General features: G+C 36.5%; 1 protein-coding gene and 1 long non-coding RNA gene across 4 annotated transcripts in view; one reads left to right on the forward strand and one right to left on the reverse strand.

The window, feature by feature from the left end:
• The window catches only part of ROCK1 (Rho associated coiled-coil containing protein kinase 1), a 161,815-nt gene that overhangs the window by 40,298 nt on the left and 100,949 nt on the right, over nt 1–20,568 (reverse strand). For all 3 annotated transcript variants that reach the window (XM_045457149.1, XM_045457150.1, XM_045457152.1), the window contains exons 17-18: nt 4,463–4,569; nt 2,742–2,892 (exon numbers count right to left, since the gene is read on the reverse strand). In XM_045457149.1, coding sequence (XP_045313105.1) covers nt 2,742–2,892; nt 4,463–4,569 — 258 coding nt within the window. The remainder of the gene's footprint in view (nt 1–2,741; nt 2,893–4,462; nt 4,570–20,568) is intronic.
• Nucleotides 1–20,568, forward strand: part of LOC123587412 — a 50,829-nt gene that overhangs the window by 15,130 nt on the left and 15,131 nt on the right. The gene's annotated exons all lie outside the window — the stretch shown is intronic.

Consider the following 20,568-nt stretch of genomic DNA (forward strand, 5'->3'; position numbering starts at 1 on the left):
CTTTCTCCTGGACGGTTCACTTTGCCTCAAATATTATTAGTTCAGAGAGGCCTTTCCTCAGAACCCCATCTAACATAGCAATACTTAGAAACTATCACACTGTATGTATTTTCTTCATATTAATGATTACAATCTGCACTGATTTTCATTTATTTGCTTTTTTTGATTATCTCTACCATCAGAAAATAATCTCTAAGAGGAAGGATTCTTGTCTTATTCTATGCTATATATTCCCAGGTGTGCCTGGCCTATAGTAGGCAGTCAACAAGTAATGTACGTGAAAGAAATAAAAGTAGTTTAATATGGCTGAAGCACACCAGTTATGTGAAGTACACATAACAAAGTGCAGAGTAGTAAGACTATAAAGATGGGTAAGTGCCAACTCAAAGGCTCTTTATGTCCTGAGGAGTTTGACGGGTGCCTTGCAAACAATGAAAAGCCACAAAGGACTGGCACAGTAAGATTTAAATTTCAAAAGGATCATTCTGGCTTAAATGAGAACAATAGATTGATGAGCAGAACAACTGGCAGAGTAATAATTAAACAGATCAAGCAAATGATGATGTCACCATGAACTAAAAGAGAAAAGGAAAGGAGGAATATATTGCATATATCATTTGGAAGTAGAATTGCTGAATGATTCCCAGATTTCTGGCTTGGATACCTGGATGCTAAATATCACCACCCTTAGCCATAACAGTATTTCCCATTTATTAAAAGCCTTCTATGTACAGGCACTTTATATGCATTTTTTCCATCTAATGTCTTTTTAATAATCACAGAGTAGGTAAGAGGCAAAACAGATTTGTTTGATTCCAAGCCTGGGCTGCTAAAAACTATACAGCCATTAACTAGGATCATGAGAATAAGAGATTAAAGCCGGTCTGACAGATAGGATCCTAAGTTTCCCCTTGAATGAGCAGAATTTAAAGTGTTAAGTGACACTTCCAGATTGTAGCAGGTTACAAAGTAAATGCAAGGTGAAAAAAGGCAAACTCTTCTTTTTAAAAGTTTGGCTATAAAGAAATGGAATAAAACAGTGGCAGTTAGTAAGGATCAGAGATTACTGCAAGGGTTTGTCTATTTATTTATTTGTTTGTTTATAAAGGAAGAGACTTGCACATGCTCACAAAATTAAAAAAAATTTTTTTAATGTTTATTTTTGAGACACACACACACACACACACACACACACAGAGCGTTGAGCGGGGGAGGGGCAGAGAGAGATGGAGACACAGAATCTGAAGCAGATTCCAGGTTCTGAGCTGTCAGCACAGAGCCTGACGTGGGGCTCTAACTCATAAACCACGAGATCATGACCTGAAGGTAAGTTGGATGCTTATCTGACTGAGCTACCCAGGCATCCCACGTGCTCAAAAAATTTTATCTATGTATCTATGTATCTATCTATCTATGTATAATGGAAGAGACTTGCACATGTTCACAACAAGAAAGGATTCAGTGGAAGAGAAAAGGTTAAGGATGAAGAAAAAAAAAGATAGTTAAGATGAGATAAGATGAGGCTAGATCTGAGTACAGCTAGCACATATTAGTCAAACAAGAAGACGGTTAATATCTTTAAAAAAATTTTTTTAATGTTTATTTACTTTTGAGAGAGACAGAGCGCGAGCAGGGGAGGGGCAGAAAAAAGGAGACACAGAATCCCAAGCAGGTTCCAGGCTCTGAGCTGTCAGCACAGAGCCTGATACAGGGCTCGAACCCATAAACTGTGAGACCATGACCTGAGCAGAAGTCAGATACTTAACCGACTGAGCCGCCCAGGTGCCCCGAGGATCAATATCTTCTGAGAGGAAAGAAAATGAAGATGGGTAAAGAAGTAGGGTAGATTGATTAAGTAAGAGAACAAGACTGAGGCGTTCACACCTATGCTTTCATGATTTCTTTTTTAAATAGAAAAGTTCACCTAAAAGTAGATGGATAAAGAAATGACATACAAAGCTTGAGAACAGAAGTAAAAGTCTGAGAGAAGGAAAACAGTGAGTGATATACTAAAAAACTAACAAGCTCGCCTGAGGTTGGAGATAATGCATTGGGCTAACCCTCTCTGAAGAACTTAAATGATGTGAAGAAAGGAACTCATTAGTTTGATCTAGGGTTGTGTTTAGAGTCATAGTAAAGTGGAAACACAAAGGAATTGGAAAATTGAGGGTACTAAACAAGAAAGAAGATGAACTAACAGACAATGATTTTCAGAATGGATCAGGAAGAAAATAAAGGAAAGGGCTAATAAAAACTGGGAGAGGGGCACCTGGGTGGTGCAGTCGGTTAAGCGTCCGACTTCAGCCAGGTCACGATCTCGCGGTCCGTGAGTTCGAGCCCCGCGTCGGGCTCTGGGCTGATGGCTCAGAGCCTGGAGCCTGTTTCCGATTCTGTGTCTCTCTCTCCCTCTGCCCCTCCCCCGTTCATGCTCTGTCTCTCTCTGTCCCAAAAACAAAAAAAATAAAAACGTTGGAAAAAAAAAAAAAAAAAAACTGGGAGAAAAGAGAGATTCTACTGATATTAATAGAGAATGGAGGATAATAGAGTGAGGGAAATAGAAGGTAAAATTGTGATTTAAAAAAATGGAAGGTATCCGAAGTGAAAAAGGGAGAATCCTTTTACTGAATGACAATTTATAAGTGTTTATACTACTATAAAGTGAAATTTTAAACAAAACCAGTTTTTTTGGTAGGCATTATTTAAAAATTACTCATGTAGAAAATATGAAAACCAACACTTACCACACATTGCAACAGACTTTGCCTCTTCAATAGACTGATGTTTGTCAGTTAAACGAGCTTTGGTTACTTTATGTTCATTTACCTCTTGTTCTAACCTTTGTTGTAATGATTTAAGCTTATAGTTTAAATCTATCTCTAAATTATTCTTTTCCTGTAAAATGAAAATGACTTATGTAATACACTAAGCAAAAGACACATTGTTAAATCTTACATTATGTAATACTCCATAAGAGACAATATATGAATCACACTGGCCTGAAATGTGATACTGTATTTACTTAAATATTTTTATTTAGAACATTTATACTTTCTTGTATATTTCACATTATCATGTCTTACTTTAAAAATCATGATAAGCACATATAATTAAAAGCAAAATATCACCACCTCCTTCCCCCAGAAGGGTTTTGGTGGTAGTTGTATTCAGGAGGGTTCACTGCTAGAATCAGAAATGAATAGGACAATTCTTTAGTTCATTAAAACATTTTTGCTGCTGCTTACAAAAAATTAAATTCGGATTTAAAACTATTAATTTACAGTTAAATTAAATGTACACCCAGATTTACATTGCCTTGACTAAAGGATAAGTCAAAATGTATTCCATTTGTTTGGGTGCATCTTCTACTCTTCTTTCTTTATCCTACATCCACAGTTATACCAGGCTTAGACATACTACTCTATTACAAAACATGTCCAAAGGACAGATAAGTGGTACATTTTCTGATCATTTATCTGAGGATCTAGTAAACCCACATTTAGGGAGGAAGTGAAAAAGTGAAAGTTAAATCTACATATTATCTATTTAATACTTTTCTTAGCAAGGTAAGGACAGAGGATAACCAATGACAGTTTTTGACTAGTAAGAAAACTATACGCAAGGGCCAATCACTTTATGCTATTTTCTATTTTGCTAACTCTTACCAACAAAATGGAAAAAGCACACATGATCTACCATATACCTATCCTTTGTTTTCCTTCTTCATAAGGCTAGTAACATTCAGCATCTTCATTTTACCCAAGTACAAAAAACTGGGGGAAAAAATTCTACATGAAAAGATATTTCCAAACGAAAGTAATTTGTGATGATTCGATAATAGGAAACATCTAATACCCTTCAAAGTTAAAAACAAACAAAAATAACACAATAAAAAGCCCTAAGTAAGACACACACACACACACTCCCACAAAACCACTACTGATCATAAAAATTTTTAGAAATTCAAGTATATAGGTGTGGCTGGGTGGCTCGGTCAGTAAAAGGTCCGATTCTTGATTTGGCTCACTCAGATCATTATCTCATGGTCATGAGATCGAGCCCCACAGCAGGCTCCTCACTGGGTGTGAAGCCTGCTTACGATTCTTTTTCTTTCTTTCTTTCTTTCTTTCTTTCTTTCTTTCTTTCTTTCTTTCTTTCTTTCTTTCTTTCTTTCTTTCTTTCTTTCTTTCTTTCCTTCTTTCTTTCTTTCCTTCTTTCTTTCCTTCTTTCTTTCTTTCTTTCTTTCTCTCTCTCTCTCTCTCTCTCTCTCTCTCTCTCCCTCCCTCCCTCCCTCCCTCCATCCTTCTGCCCCTCTCCCCTGTTCATGTACACATGCTCTCGCTCTCTCTCTCAAAAAAAAGCAAGTATATAACATCAGGAATGAAGGCTATTTTATAAAAACATGTTATAGTATTTGGTAGCCAAGTACATATATCTCAAAATTGGTACACGTTAAGTCATTTACCTTTTCTGAGTGATTAAGCATGTCTTGAGCTTCTTTTCTTTCTCCTTCCACTCTTTCAAGATTATGCTTGAGATGCTTTACCTCTTCTTGTAAAGATGTAATTCGAGCTATCAAGTGAGAAAAAAGTTCAAGTCACAAAGCCATCAAAAGAAATGTCTTTTTTTCAGCATGACCATTAAGATAAAAAAGTTTTAAATTTCCTGATTAGGTAGAATTTATTAAATTATAAAATATTAAAATTATAAATTATTAAATACTAAAATTTTATAATTCATTAATTTAAGAATATTTTGTAATATATATAATAACTACAATATATAGTAGTAAATATGTTACTGCTAATTGGAGACCATTCAGTACATATTCCTAACTTCACAAATGGTCAAAGAGATGAAGCTTGAGCTTTATTCCGAAATTAGATAGGAGTCTTTATTCAGTGTTCTTTTTCACCATGTTAAGAATAAGAATCTTTACTTAATTGAGGCAAGTATTTAAGTTTTCTTTATGGGCCAGACATTCTGAAAAGTGTTTACTTTTTTTTAATATAACTTTATTTTTTTAATTTACATCCAAGTTAGCATATAGTGCAACGATTTTCAGGAGTAGATTCCTCAATGCCCCTTACCCATTTAGCCCATCCTCCCTCCCAGTGTTTAATTACTCTTAAACTTAGTGAAACCATACCCTAAAACATGCTTTAGGCTTATAGATTTTTAATGCATAAATATTTAACAAACACACAAATTTAATACATAAACACAGAATCTGACATTAATGAATATAATTATATTGTAAGTAAGAATCTATTTTCTTATTTTGTAATTCAAAATAACCTAGAATTTGGTAAGGAAATGGATAAAGTGCCCCAGAAGGACCAGGAACAATCCTGTACTTTTCAAACTTCAATGTTCAACTTATTGGACCTGCCACAGACTTCAGTGCACTCTAGCTGCCTCTGTATTTTAGTGTTTCTGAATTAGCTTTTTTTTTTTTTAAGTTTCTTTTATTTATTTTGAGATAAGAGTGTGTACAAGCAGGGGAGGGGCAGAGAAAGAAGAGAGAGAATTCCAAGCAGGCGTTGTGCTGTCGGTGCAGAGCCCGAGGCGGGGCTCGAACTCATGAATCATGATATCATAACCTGACTTGAAATCAAGAGTTGGGCACTTAACTAACAGAGCCACCCAGGCACCTCCTGAATTAGTTCTTTGATGGATAAATGAATATTAAATCTTTGGTACCCGATAATGCTTGTCTGCTGGGCTAGTTCTAGGATCCAGAGAGCAATGAAACAAATTTATTTACACACAAATTTACAGACAATACTGGCATTACGTTCACATAGGAGGTATGTTCACATAGGAGAAAGAACTACCTGCCAGTTTCTTTCAAATGGCTGAGCAAAAATACAAATTATGTGTGTGTTTATATGGACAGAGAAAAGGAAATATGGTGATATGTTTAAATGTTGCAGTACTAGTAAAAAATTCTTCTTTCTGTATCTAAAGTAAACAGGCTTTAAAAATCTGTATAAAGATAGTAAATACAGATTAAACTGTATTTTTCACATGGAATAAGCTTATATAACCAACTCCTAAGAAGAAAAAGTAAAGAAAATATGTAAAATATATATAAAGAAACTATAACTCGTCTGTGTAATACATAAACACAAAACACCCTCATATACAAAAATTTATAGAAATAGTGAAAGGAATAAGAACCAAAAATCAGGTATCAGAACCCAAATTGATTAAAACAATAAAGCTTCTGGAGGAAAACAAGAACACCTTCATGATCTAATCAAACTATTCAATGGGGCGCCTGGGTGGCGCAGTCGGTTAAGCGTCCGACTTCAGCCAGGTCACGATCTCGCGGTCCGGGAGTTCGAGCCCTGCGTCGGGCTCTGGGCTGACGGCTCAGAGCCTGGAGCCTGTTTCCGATTCTGTGTCTCCCTCTCTCTCTGCCCCTCCCCCGTTCATGCTCTGTCTCTCTCTGTCCCAAAAATAAATAAACATTGAAAAAAAAACAAAAACAAAAAAAAAACCTATTCAACAGGCCACAATAAATACAGTACTAACCATAAAGGAAAAAAATATAAATTGGACTACATTAATAACAACAAAGGTGAGACCTCTTGTTCATTGGCAGACAGCATTTAAATGTGAAAAGGCAAAAGAGACAGGGAGAAAACAACTATGACACATGTATTTGACAGAGGACTAATACCTAATGCTCATACAAACCAATAAGAAAAAGGCAAACTATCCAAAAAAAAAGAGGCAAAAGACTCGAACAACACATCACAAACTGCCACTAAACATGTGAAAAGTTGCTCAATCTTAGACACCAGGGAAATGCAAATTAGTCCACAAGGAAATACCATCATATACCATTAGAATGGCTAAAACATCAATGCTGACAAATCTCAAATGGGGAGCAGTACTGTCCTTAATGGGGTTATGGATCCACCAGAACTCTCATACACTCCTGGTGAATATAAACTGGGGCAGCTACTTTGATATACAGGCATACCTTGGAGATACTGCAGGTTGAGGTCCAGGCCACACTAATAAAGTGAATATAGCAATAAAGTGAATCAAATGAACTTTTTGGTTTCCTGGTACATATAAAAGTTATATTTACACTATAGTATAGTCTATCAAGAGCACAATAGCATTGTGCCTAAAAAATGTACATATCTTAATTTAAAAATACTTCATGTGGGGCACCTGGGTGGCTCAGTCAGTTAAGCGTCTGACTTCGGCTCAAGTCATGATTTCATGGTTCTTGAGTTCGAGCTCCATGTCAGGCTCTGTGCTGACAGCTCAGAGGCTGGAGCCTGCTTCAGATTCTGTATCTCCCTCTCTCCCTGTCCCTTCCCTGCTCTCACTATCTCTCAAAAATAAAATTAAAATTTTTTTTTAAAAACTAAAAATACGTCATTGTTAAAAAATACTAATAAACGTCATTTGAGCTTCAGCGAGTCATAACCCTTGGCTGGGTGGAGGGGTCTTGCCTCCATGTTTTGGCTGATGACTGATCAGGGTAGTGATTGCTGAAGGTTGGGTGACTGGTAATTTCTTAAAATAAGACAATAACAAAGCTTGCCACATGGATCAAATCTTCCTTTCACAAACAATTTCTCTGTAGCAAGTGATGCTGTTTGAAACCATTTTACCCACAGGACTTCTTTCCAAACTGGAGTCAATCCTCTCAAACCCTGCTGCTGCTTTATCTACTAAGTTTGCATAATATTCTAAATCCTTTGTTGTCATTTCATCAATTTCCACAGCATCTTCACCAGTAGATTCCATCTCAAGAAACCACTTTCCTTGCTCATCCATTAGAAGCAACCCCTCATCCAATTTTTATCATGAGATCACAGCAATTCAGTCACATCTTCAGTGACTTCTTCCACTGAAGTTTTAAATCCCTCAAAGTCATCCATGAGCACTGGAATCTTCTTTCCAAACTCCTGTTAATACTGATATTTTGACCTCTTCCCCATGAATCATGAATATTCTTAATGGCACCTAGAATGGTGAATCGTTTCCAGGTTTTCCACTGACTTGGCCCAGATCCATCATAGGAATCACTATGTATGGCAGTTAAACAGCCTCACAAAATTATTTCTTAAATAGTAAGACCTGAAAGTCAAAATTACTCCTTGATCCCCAGACTGCAGAATGGATGTTGTACTGAAAACAACATTCATCTCATTGTACATCTCTATCAGAGCTCTTGGGTGACCAGGTGCGTTGTCAATGAGCAGTAATATTTTGAAACCAGTCTTTTATTCTTAGCAGTAGGTCTCAACAATGGGCTTAAAATATTCAGTAAACCATGGTATAAACAGATTGCTGTCATCAGGCTTTGCTGTTCCATTTGTAGACCACAGGCAGAGCAGATTTAGCATAATTCTTCTGGGCTCTATGATTTTCAGGATGGCAAATGAGCACTGGCTTCAACTTAAAGTCAGCAGCTGTATTAGCCCCTAACAAGAGAATCTCTGAAGCTTTAAAGCCAGGCAGTGACTTCTCTCTAGCTATGAAAAGACTAGATGGATTGTACGAGAAAAGCCATTTCACCTCTATTGAAAATCTGTTGTTTAGTGTAGCCATCTCAAGTAATGATCCTAGCTAGATCTGGATAACTTGCTGCTTCACCTTGGCTCTTTAATGTAATGGAGATGGCTTCTTCCCTTAGAACTCTGCTAGCTTCCAACTTTTCTTCTGCAGCTTCCTAACATCTCTCAGCCTTCACAGAATTGAAGAGAGTTTGGGTCTTGCTCTGGATTAGGCTTTGGCTTAAGGGAATGTTGTGGCTGGTTTGATTTTCTATCCAGACCACTAAAACTTTTTCTGTTTGAGCAAAAGGCTGTCATGTATTCACTGGAGTAGCACTTTTAATTTCCTTCAAGATCTTTTCCTTTGCACTCACAACATGGCTTACAGTTACATGACAGCTTTCAGTCATCATGGCTTTCGAAATGCCTTCCTCACTAATTGTAATCATTCCTGGCTCTTGATTTAAAGTGAGAGATATGTGACTTTTCCTTCCCATTGAACACTTATGAGGCCACTACAGGGTAATTATTAATCGGCCTAATTTCAATATTGCCATGTCTCAAAGAATAGAGAGGCCCAAAGAGAAGGAGGAGGAGAGATATAGGAGAATGGCTGGAAGGTGGAGTAGTCAGAACACACTCATTTATTAAGTTTGTGGTCTTACATAGGTGTGGTTCACGGCACCCCCAAACAATTACAATAGTAACACCAAAGATCACTGATCAGAGATCACCATAATAAATATAATAATGTGACACAGAGAACATGAAATAAACAAATGCTGTTGGAAAAATGGTGCTTAAAGACTCACTCAATGCAGGGCTGCCACAAATGTTCAATTTGTAAAAAAAATGCAGTATCAGCGAAGTGCAATAAAGCACAGTGTATAAAATGTGGTATGACTATACCTGCGATGTATTTACAAAAGGTAAACAAACTGTATGGCTCTGCCATTCCTAAGTGTATACTAACAAAACGCACAGGAATGTTTACCAAAAAAACATGTACAAGAAAACCCTAATCATAATAGCCCCCAAATGGAAATAATTGCAGTATCCATTCACCACAGAATGAATAATAAACTGCTGTGGCCATACATAATAAATGGAATCCTACACAGCAAGAAAAAACTATTGCCATATACAACAATACAGATGAAAATTTTAAACATAAGGGTAATGAAACAAACCAGATACAAAGGAGTGTTTGCTGCATGATTCTATTCATAAAATTCAAAAACAAGCAACATTAATTTATAGTGTTAAAAGTCAGAACAATGATTACATGGGAAGAAAGGGGTTAGTGACTAAAAGGAAATAAAGGAGGACTTCTGGGTTGCTAGCAGTGTGCAATTTCACAATCTCAATTTTTGTTATGAGGGTGTGTTCGTGTTGTGAAAATTTCTCCAGATGAGTATTTTTTATGTATTATGGTATGTGCTACATGTTAAATTTCAACCGGGGCGCCTGGGTGGCGCAGTCGGTTAGGCGTCCGACTTCAGCCGGGTCACGATCTCGCGGTCCGTGAGTTCGAGCCCCGTGTCGGGCTCTGGGCTGATGGCTCAGAGCCTGGAGCCTGTTTCCGATTCTGTGTCTCCCTCTCTCTCTGCCCCTCCCCCGTTCATGCTCTGTCTCTCGCTGTCCCAAAAATAAATAAACGTTGAAAAAAAAAAAAAAATTTTTTAAAAATAAATTTCAACCAAAAAATGCACTTAAAAAAGAAATCTAAATTTCTTAAAATCCCCAAATATGAAATCTACCCCTTAACCTTGAGGCCCATCAACTACATATAAATCTTAAAAATAAATACATGGGTAATTAGAAATTGCACATTAAGGTGAACAACCCTCAAGCTCAGATGCATTTAATATCATTTATAATAATAAATTCTAACCCAGTAAGAAGATATGTCATAAAACCTTAACACACTAAACAACACTGTATTAAAAATATACAAAGTATGGTATTTATGAAATACCCACAGCTAACACCACTCAAGAAATCATATGAAAAAAAATTAAGGGGCGCCTGGGTGGCTCAGTCGGTTTGGCGTCTGACTTCGGCTCAGGTCATGATCTCGTGGTTTGTGGGTTCGAGCCCCACGTCAGGCTCTGTGCTGACAGCTCAGAGCCTGGAGTCTGCTTCAGATTCTGTGTCTCTCTCTCCCTTTGCCCCTCCCCTGCTCATGCTCTGTCTGTCTCTCAATAATAAATAAACATTAAAAAGAATTAAAAAAAAAATTAAGACAATTTCATTTGAAATAGCATCTAGAAGATACCTGGGAATAATTTAGTCTAAGAGTTACAAGACTTGTGTACTGAAAACTAAAAAACACTGTTGAAATTAATTAAAAAAAAAAAACCCAGATAAACAGAAATACAGCCTGCGTTTATGGACTGGAAGACTTAACATGTTAAGATGGCAATCCTACCAAAAATGATTTATAAATTCAATATAATCTCCATCAAAATTCCAAAGATCTTTAATGTAGAAATGGAAAAGCATACCATCAGATTCATATGGCACTGCAATGAGCCTTGAAAAGAGCTAAGGCAATATTGTAAGAGAATAATTAAAGTTCAAGGACTCAAACATCCCAATTTCAAAATGTGCTACAAAGCTACAGAGATTAAGATGCTGTGGTATTGGCATAAGGAAAGATCTACAGAACACTGGAAAGAACTAAGAATCCAGAAACAAACCCATATAAATACAGCCAACTGACTTTCAACAAGGATGCCAAGATTATTCAATGAGGGGTACTGGAACAAATTAATATTTTGACACAAAAGAATGAAGTTGGACCCCTACATCATGCCATTAAAATTAACAAAAATTAACTCAACTTAGGTCAAAGACCTAAATATAAGTGCTAAAACCATAAAACTTTTAGAAGAAGATATAGGGGTAACTCTTGATGATACTAGAGTTGGCAATGTATTCCAAGATATGACACCAAAAACATAAGCAACATATATACAGATGAATAGGATTTCATCAAAATTAACTTCTGTATATCAAAAGACATTTTCAAGACAAACTATAGAATGGGAATAAGTATTAGTAAATCATATACCTAATGTACATATATTTTATGTGCAAGTAAGCACATAAAGATATGTTCAACATCATTAGTCATTAGAGGAATGAAAATCAATACCACAATGAGATACCACTTTGCAGCCACTAGGGTGACTATAACCAAACTCACTTAAATAACAAGCATTAGCAAGGATATGGAGAAACTGAAACACTCCTAAATCACTGGTGGAAATATAAAATGGTATAGCTGTTGTGGAAAACAGTTTATAGTTCCTCAAATGTTAAACACAGAGTTATCATATAACCCAGCATTTCCATTCCTAGATATTCCCAGAAGATCTGAAAACAAGTATTCTAATAAATACATGAATGTTCACAGCAGTGTTACCCACAATAATCAAAAGGTAGAAACTCAAATGTCCATCCACAGATGAATGGTTAAATAAATATGGTATATACACACACTAGATATTACTCAGATATAAATGAAGTACTGATTCATGCTACAACATGGATGAATCTTAAAAATATCCTAAGAAGTCTGACATAAAAAAGGTCACGCGTTGTATAATGTCATTTAACTGAAATATCCAGAATAGCTAAATTCAGAGATACAAAGCAGAAGTTGGCTGCCGGGCACTAGGTGGAGGGGGATATAGGGATGGATAATTTAATAAGTACAAGGCTTTCTTTTGGGATAATGAAAATTTTGGAACTAGATAAAGGAGGTGATTGCACAACATTAAGAATGCATTAAATGACACTAAATTGCACAGTTAAATTTTTTTTGTAACATGAATTTCACCTCAATAAAAAAAATATACAAAGCAAAGCTGTTAGAAATACAAGGGAGCTATTAAAAAAAAAAAGCCACAATCATAGCGGTAACTTTTAAAACATGTTTCAAAATTTGGGAGACTAGTTGATGGGGGGTGGGAGGGAGGGGAAAGTGGGTGATGGGCATTGAGGAGGGCACCTGTTGGGATGAGCACTGGGTGTTGAATGGAAACCAATTTGACAATAAATTTCATATTAAAAATAAAAAATAAATAAAAATTTAAAAAAATTGGGGAGATTAAACACATTTACAGGGAAGATGGTGCAGCAGGAAGAACCTAAGTTTGCTATGGACACACCTTGGTAACAGCCACATCAGTGCAACTAATTCGGAAAAAGACCGAAAGACTGGCAGAACAGACTTCAACAGCTAATCATAGAGAGGAAGCCACACTGAGAAGGGTATGAGAGGTGGAAATGCAGTAAAAAATGAAACTCCATGGTGACTACCCAGAAAGGGGAGGGACACCATAAGCATGAAGAAAGAAGAGGAGCAAACCTTCCCCCAGGCACGCCAGGTATGGGGAACCTGCACTGGGAAGGCAAGTCCCCATAACATTAGGCTTTGAAAACCAGTGGGCTTTAACTTTGTGAGTTTTTATAATCAGAAGGGCTTAACTCTGGGTACTTTAAAAATGAGTTGGCTCAGCTCTGGGAGAGTTGGAGGGCAATAGGAAACTGAGTTACTGCCCCTAAAGAGCCACCATAATAAACAACCCTGCTAAAATACAGCATAGAAGCTGCAATTTGAAAAATTCCTGGAGTATATGGGAAGATGATTCATTAATCTCAGAATGTACACTGGAGGGCCAGGGATCTTTAGGAGACTTCGCCAAGAACAAAAGGCTAAGAGCTGGCAGGTGACAATGTCTCCCCATGGCCCAGCCTAGACTGCCTGACACATTCTTCTGCAGATCCACGCCATCCAACTTGCCCCACTCCAAAGCAGCTTCTGCCAGAGAAACACACTGCAAGTAGCCCTGACAGGGACTCACACAACTTCAAAGCAACTCCTGAGAGGGAGAGGGGAAGATAACCACACATAGCAGTGCAACTCCAGCCTGAACATATGGACTAGGGGTAGGAAATGGGTCTGACAGCTGGCCAAACCCACCAACACAAGCTTCTTGGGGACAAGGCAGGGAGAACACCCTACAGACTGGCACTACTGTTGGCAGCCCCAATAGACAGAATGGGGTCAGGCATCTGATTTGACTGCAGGTCTTAACCGCCAAAGAAAGCCTCTCCCTGAATTTGTTGTGACCTCAACTGAGGTATATGGGCTAAGGGCAGTCATATGCATCAGACTTGGGCTCAGGTCATGATCTCCTGGTCCATGGGCTCAAGCCCTGCATCGGGCTCTGTGCTGACAGCTCAGAGCCTGAAGCCAGCTTCGGATGCTGTGTCTTTCTCTGCCTTACCCACTCACGCGCACGCATGCACTCTCCTTCCCTCCCTCTCTCCCTCCCTCAAAAATAAACATTTTTTTTTTTAAAGGGAAGATTATAGCAATACAGGACTATGTCATGATGAAGCAAGAAAAATCTCAAGTAAACTCACCTTATGCCTAAGGAAACTAGAAAAAGAACAAAGCTCAAAGGCAGTACAAAGAAGGAAATAATAAAGATGAGAAAAGAAATAAATTCAACAGAAACTAAAAATATAATAGAACAGATCAATGAAATAAGGAGCTGGTTCTTTGAAAAGATGAAGACTGATAAACATATAGCCAGATTTATCAAGAAAAGAAGAAAGGACTCAAATAAGTAAATCAGCAGTGAAGGAGGAGAAATAAAAACTGACATCACTGAAATACAGAGGATTATAAGAGGATATTATGAAAAATTATATGCCAACAAGTTAGACAACCTAGAAGAAATACATTCTTAAAAACTGAATCAGAAAGAAATAGAAAATTTGAACAGACTGATTACTAGCAATGAAACTGAAATCAGTAACTTAAAAATTCCCAACAAACATAAGCCCAGGACCAGACGGCATCACAAGTGAACGTGACAAATATTTAAAGAAGAGTTAATACCTATTCTCAAATTATTCTACAAAATGGAGGAAGAAGGAAAAATGCTATAAGGACGCATTACCCAGACACTACAAACAAAGGAAACCTATAGGCTAATTTCTCTGGTGAACACAGATGCAAAAATTCTCAACATAATATTAGCAAACTGAATCCACCAATACACTGGAAAATCATTCACCATGATCAAATGGGATTTATTCCCAGGAGGCAAGGGTGATTCAATATTTGCAAATCAATCAGAGTCATAAAACACATTAACAAGACAAAGAATAAAAACCACATGCTTTTACAGAAAAAGCATCTGACAAAACAACATCCATTCACGATAAAAACTCTCAACAAAGTAGGTTTAAGGAAACATACCTCAACATAATAAAGACCATATATGAGAAACCCACAGTGAACATCATACTCATGGGGAAAAGCAGAGCTTTTCCACTAAGATCAGGAACAGAAAAGGATGTCCACTCTCACCACTTTTATTCAACATAGTACTAGAAGTCCTAGGCACAGCCATCAGACAAGAAAAAGAAATAAAATGCATCCAAATTGGTAAGGGAAAAGTAAAACTTTTGCTATTTGCTGATGATATGATACTATATATAGAAAACCCTAAAGACTTCACCAAAAAACCATTAAAATGAATATATGAATTCAGTAAAGCTCCAGGATACAAAGTTAACATACATAAATCTGTTGCATTTCTATATACTAATAATGAAGTAGCAGAAAGAGAAATTATGAAAACCTCATGTGCAATTACACTAAAAATAATAAAATACTTAGAAATAACTTAACCAAGGAGGTGAAAGACCTGTACTCCAAAAACTAAAACACTGGTGAAAGAAACTGAAGATGACACAGACAAATGGAAAAATATTCCATGCTCATGGATTAGACGAACCAATATTATTAAAATACCCATACTACTCAAAACAATCTATAGATTTAACATAATCTCTATCTAAATATCAACAGCATTTTTCACAGAACTAGAATAATCTTAAAATTTGTATGAAACCTTAAAAGACCTGAATAACCAAAGCAATCTTGAAAAAAAATGAACAAAGCTGGAGGTATCACAATCCCAGATTTCAAGATCTACAAAGCTGTAGTAATCAAAACAGTATGGTGTTGGCACAAAAACACAGATGGATCAATGGAACAGAATAAAGAGTCCAGAAATAACCCCACATTTATGTGGTCAATTAATCTATAACAGAGGAGGAAAGAGTATAAAACGAGGAAAAGACAGTCTCTTCAACAAATGGGGCTGGGAAAACTACATGCAGGAGAATGAAAGTGGACTACTTTCTTATATCATACACATAAATAAACTCAAAATGGATTGAAAACCTAAATGTGACACGTGAAACCATAAAACTCCTAGAAGAAAACATAGGCAGTAATCTCTTTGATGTTAGCCACAGAAACATTTTTCTGGATATGTCTCCACTGACCAGGGAAATAAAAGCAAAAAGGAAGCTATTGGGACTACACCAAAATTATAGGCTTTTACACAGGGAAGGAAAGCATCAACAAAACAAATAGGCAACCTAGTGAATGTGAGAAGATATGTACAAATGACTTATCTGATAAGAGGTTAATATCCAAAACATCTAAAGAATTTATACAACTTAATACCAAAAAACCCCACAAATAATCTTATTTAAAAATGGGCAGAATGCCTGAAGAGACATTTTTCCAATGTTGAGATAAGATGCTCAACATCTCTAATCAACAGGGACATGCCAATCAAACTTCAATGAGCTATCACTTTACATCTGGGAGAATGGCTAAATCAAAAACACAAGAAATAATAAGTGTTGATGAGGATGTGGAGAAAAAGGAACTTTCATGCACTGTTAATAGGAATGCAAATTGGTGCAGCCACAGTGGAAAATAGTATGGAGGTTCCCCCCCAAAACTAAAAATAGAATTACCATACAATCCATAATTCCACTAGTGGGTATTTACCTAAAGAAAACACAAACACTAGTTTGAGAAGTTAAGTGCACCCCTGTGTTTATGGTAGCATTAGTTACAATAGCCAGGATACGGAAGCAACCCAAGTGTCTATTAATAAAAGGGTGAAGAAGATGTGGTATACATATACACAACAGAATGTTACTCAGCCATAAATGTGAACGAAATCTTACCATTTACAACAATACGGATGGAGTTAGAGGGTATTATGCTAAGTGAAATAAGTCAGTCTGAGAAAGACAAATACCATGTGATTTCACTCATATGTGGAATTTAAGAAACCAAACGAACAAAGAAAAGAAACAAACAAAAATAGACTTTTAAATACAGAAAACTGGTGGTTCCGAGAGAAAAGGTGGGTGGGGGGACAGACACAAAAACAAAGGAGATTGAGTATACTTATCTTTTTTAAAAAATAATGTTTATTTATTTTTGAGACAGAGAGTGGGGGATTGGTGGGGGGTGGGTGGTGCAGACAGAAGATCTGAAGCAGCCTCTGCACTGACAGCAGAGAGCTCAATGCGGGGCTACAACTCACGAACCATGAGATCATGACCTGAGACGAAGTTGAACACTTAACTGACTGAGCCATCCAGGTGCCCCAAGAGTACAGTTATCTTAATGAACAACAACAAATTCACAGAATTGTTGAATCATATTGCATACTGAAATTAGTATAATACCGTATGTTAATTACACTTCAGAAAAAAAAAAAAAAAACTGGCAGACTAAAGACACAAAGAATAAATGGAATCTTAGAACTAAGTCACCAAGGGGTGAGAAAACTCACTGATTAGAAAATGGATGTTGTTTTTTCTTCCAAAAAGCAACCCTAAAACCATAGTAAGTAAAAAAACCTATACAAGTTCCCATGTAACAGTTAAAAACAAAACAAAAATTATTATGAACTAAAAACAAAAAGAAAATCATTAAACATTTCAGAAGAAGTAAAAACCTGCTAATAGTTTCTGATGACAATACCATAAATTAAGAAATTAACAATTACAATGGGAAATAAGTATTTCCTACTTTTGTCCATTAATAAGTCTTCCAAACATTTACCTACCCATTAGTACTAAGTACCCACAGTACCCAGGCTTCAGTCTCTGAATGCCATATGCCACAAAAAATGACTACTGTTCCTTAGAAAACTGGTAACTCCAGGTCTGATAGAGTAAATAATTCTAGAAAATATATTATGCATAACAAAAAGAAAAGGAGAAGTAAATTTGAAGAGATTCTCACTGGCCTCAAATGAGCATCAGTAAAAATACTGCAATGGGCTAACGGATATCAAATATATTAAAATCCAGAAGTTCATAAATATATTTAAAAACGTCATTGGTTATCTTTGGAGGATGGAGGGGAAATGACTTACTGTTCTGAAATACACTAAAAGAATAAATATTTAGTCAGACTTTATTTTATAAGCTGTACCTCATTATAACTATTTAATTGAATAGTAGTATTCCAATTAACAAATGAATGAAGAATGATACAAATAGATCATCATAGTTGAAAACTCCTAAATAGATACAGGATCTAGGCAATGATATTCAATAGCTGCTAACATCACAAAACAAGATAGCCAGACTTTATTTGCTTCCTGGTGCCTAAATAATACCCCTTACAAGTATAAGCTTGTAAACAAAATATTCTTTCAAAGTAATTCAAAAATTCTGTCAAAGCCCTATCTGAAATAGATCAAGCCTCTAGATGCACCAGTTTAAAGTACTACAAGGGACAGAGCAACATGTTTGCTAGTTTCTTCAAATAACAGTAAAAACAAACTTCAAAGAACAAAAAAGGGAGAAGAAACCTATAGATAAAAGAAACCTAAAGGACACATTAATGAAATGCAATGTACAGAGCTTGACAGGATCCTAACTGAAGCTAAATAAATACAACAAAAACAACAGATTATGGGACTACTTGAGGAATGTGAACGCTGACTAGATATTTTACAATATTGTTATCTTTTTTCCAGGTTTGATGATATTATGGTTATTATTCTTTTTCAAGTCCTTATCTTTGGGGTGCCTGGGTGGCTCAGTTGGTTAAGCGTCTGACTCGTGATCTCACAGTTCATGGGATAGAGATCCACACTGGCCTCTGCGTTGGCAGTGTGGAGCCTGCTTGGGATTCTTTTTCTCTCCCTCTCTCTCTGCCCCTCTCCTGCTCATGCTAGTTCTCTCTCTCAAAATAAATAAAACATAAAAAAAAAAAAAAAAAAGTCCTTGAGGATGCAAACTGGTGCTACTCTGGAAAACAGTGTGGAGGTTCCTCAAAAAATTAAAAATAGAACTACCCTATATGAGCCAGCAACTGCACTACTATTTATCCAAGAGATGCAGGGATGCTGTTTCAAAGAGGCACATGCACCCCAATGTTTATAGCAGCACTATCAACAATAGCCAAAGTATGGAAAGAGCCCAAATGTCCATCGATGGATGAATGGTTAAAGAAGAGGTGGTATATATATATATATATATATAATGGAGTATTACTCGGCAATCAAAAAGAATGCAATCTTGCCATTTGCAACTATATGGATGGAACTAGAGGGTATTATGCTAAGTGAAATTAGAGAAAGACAAGTATTGTATGACTTCACTCATAGGAGGACTTTAAGACACAGAACAGATTAACACAAGGGAAGGGAAGCAAAAATAATATAAAAACAGGGAGGGGGACAAAATATAAGAGACTCTTAAAATACGAAGAACAAACAGAGGGTTACTGGAGGGGTTGTGGGAGGAGGATGGGCTAAATGGGTAAGGGGCATTAAGGAACCTACTCCTGAAATCATTGTTGCACTATATGCTAACTAAAATGGATGTAAATTAAAATTAAAAAAAAAAAATCCAGCGGTTAAAAAAATAAAGTTTATGCAGTATTGTTAAAAACAAAAACAAAAAAACCAAAAAGTCCTTAGCTTTAAGAGATACTGAAATATTTACAAATTAAACAAAGTAATGCCTGAGATTTGCTTCAAAAGAATTCAGTGTCAGAGGTTTGGGAAAGGGAGGTGGGGGTATAAACAAAACATGACTGGTTGCTAGATGAAGATTACTGAAGTTGGATGATGAGTATACACAAGAAGATCATTATAATACTCTACTGTGGTATATGTATGAAATTTTCCAAAATTCAAAGTTGAAGAAACCAACTAAAAAATGGTTTTTAAGAAAACTTTTTCAAATGGTTAATTAAAAAAATTTCTCTTTGCATTTCAATCTAAGAATCACAAAGTTACTGGATGACAAGCTTATCATTTCATTTAAAATTTTCATTCCTTAATGACATTTTGATCTGTATCCATTCTTTTTGTTTAAGCCTCTATCTCCTAGACTTTTAGAAGCTAGCTTTTGTCTGTTACAGCAGCCTTGAAATACTAGTCCAAGTGTTGGCAAACTTCAAGCCCTCAGCCTGCTTCTCTATAGACATGAAGCTAAGAATGCTTTTTCATTTTTAAAGGGTTGTGAAAGGTAAAAAAGAATATATAAAAGCAACAGTATGTAGCCCACAAAGGCTAAAATATTTATTAACCAGTTATGTTTGGGAAGTCATTTCCCATACACAACAAAGAAGCTTCTGCCCATTATGGATACATGGAAGACATTTAACTAGGAAATAATCATGACCCTGTCAGAAGCCCAGCATCACAAACTATGAGAAATTTATACCTGAGGGACCTGAAATTCCTATGAACCACAGAAGATTAATGTAAGATCTGTGGGTTTTTTTTTACCATGATGAATCTTTAATACGTATGTTGAGCCTCATATAAATTGCGTACATTTTTTAAAAGTTTATTTACATGTTGAGACAGAGACAGAGCGCATGCAGGAGTGTGGAGGAGGAAGGGCAGAGAAAGAGAGAATTGCTGTCAGTGTGGAGCCTGACCCAGGGCTTGATCTCACAAACCATGAGATCATGACCTAAGCTGAAATCCTGAGTCGAACACTTAACTGACTGAGCCACCCAGGCACCCCAAGTTGTGTGCATTAAAAAAAATGTGTATTTATTTTTGAGAGACAGCAAGTGGGGAAGGGGAAGAGAGAAATGGAAAGAGAGAATCTGAAGCAGGCTCTGCGAGGTCAGCACAGAGCCTGATGTAGGGCAGAAACGCACAAA

This window comes from Leopardus geoffroyi, chromosome D3, assembly GCF_018350155.1.
Source record: "Leopardus geoffroyi isolate Oge1 chromosome D3, O.geoffroyi_Oge1_pat1.0, whole genome shotgun sequence".
Taxonomy (NCBI): domain Eukaryota; kingdom Metazoa; phylum Chordata; class Mammalia; order Carnivora; family Felidae; genus Leopardus; species Leopardus geoffroyi.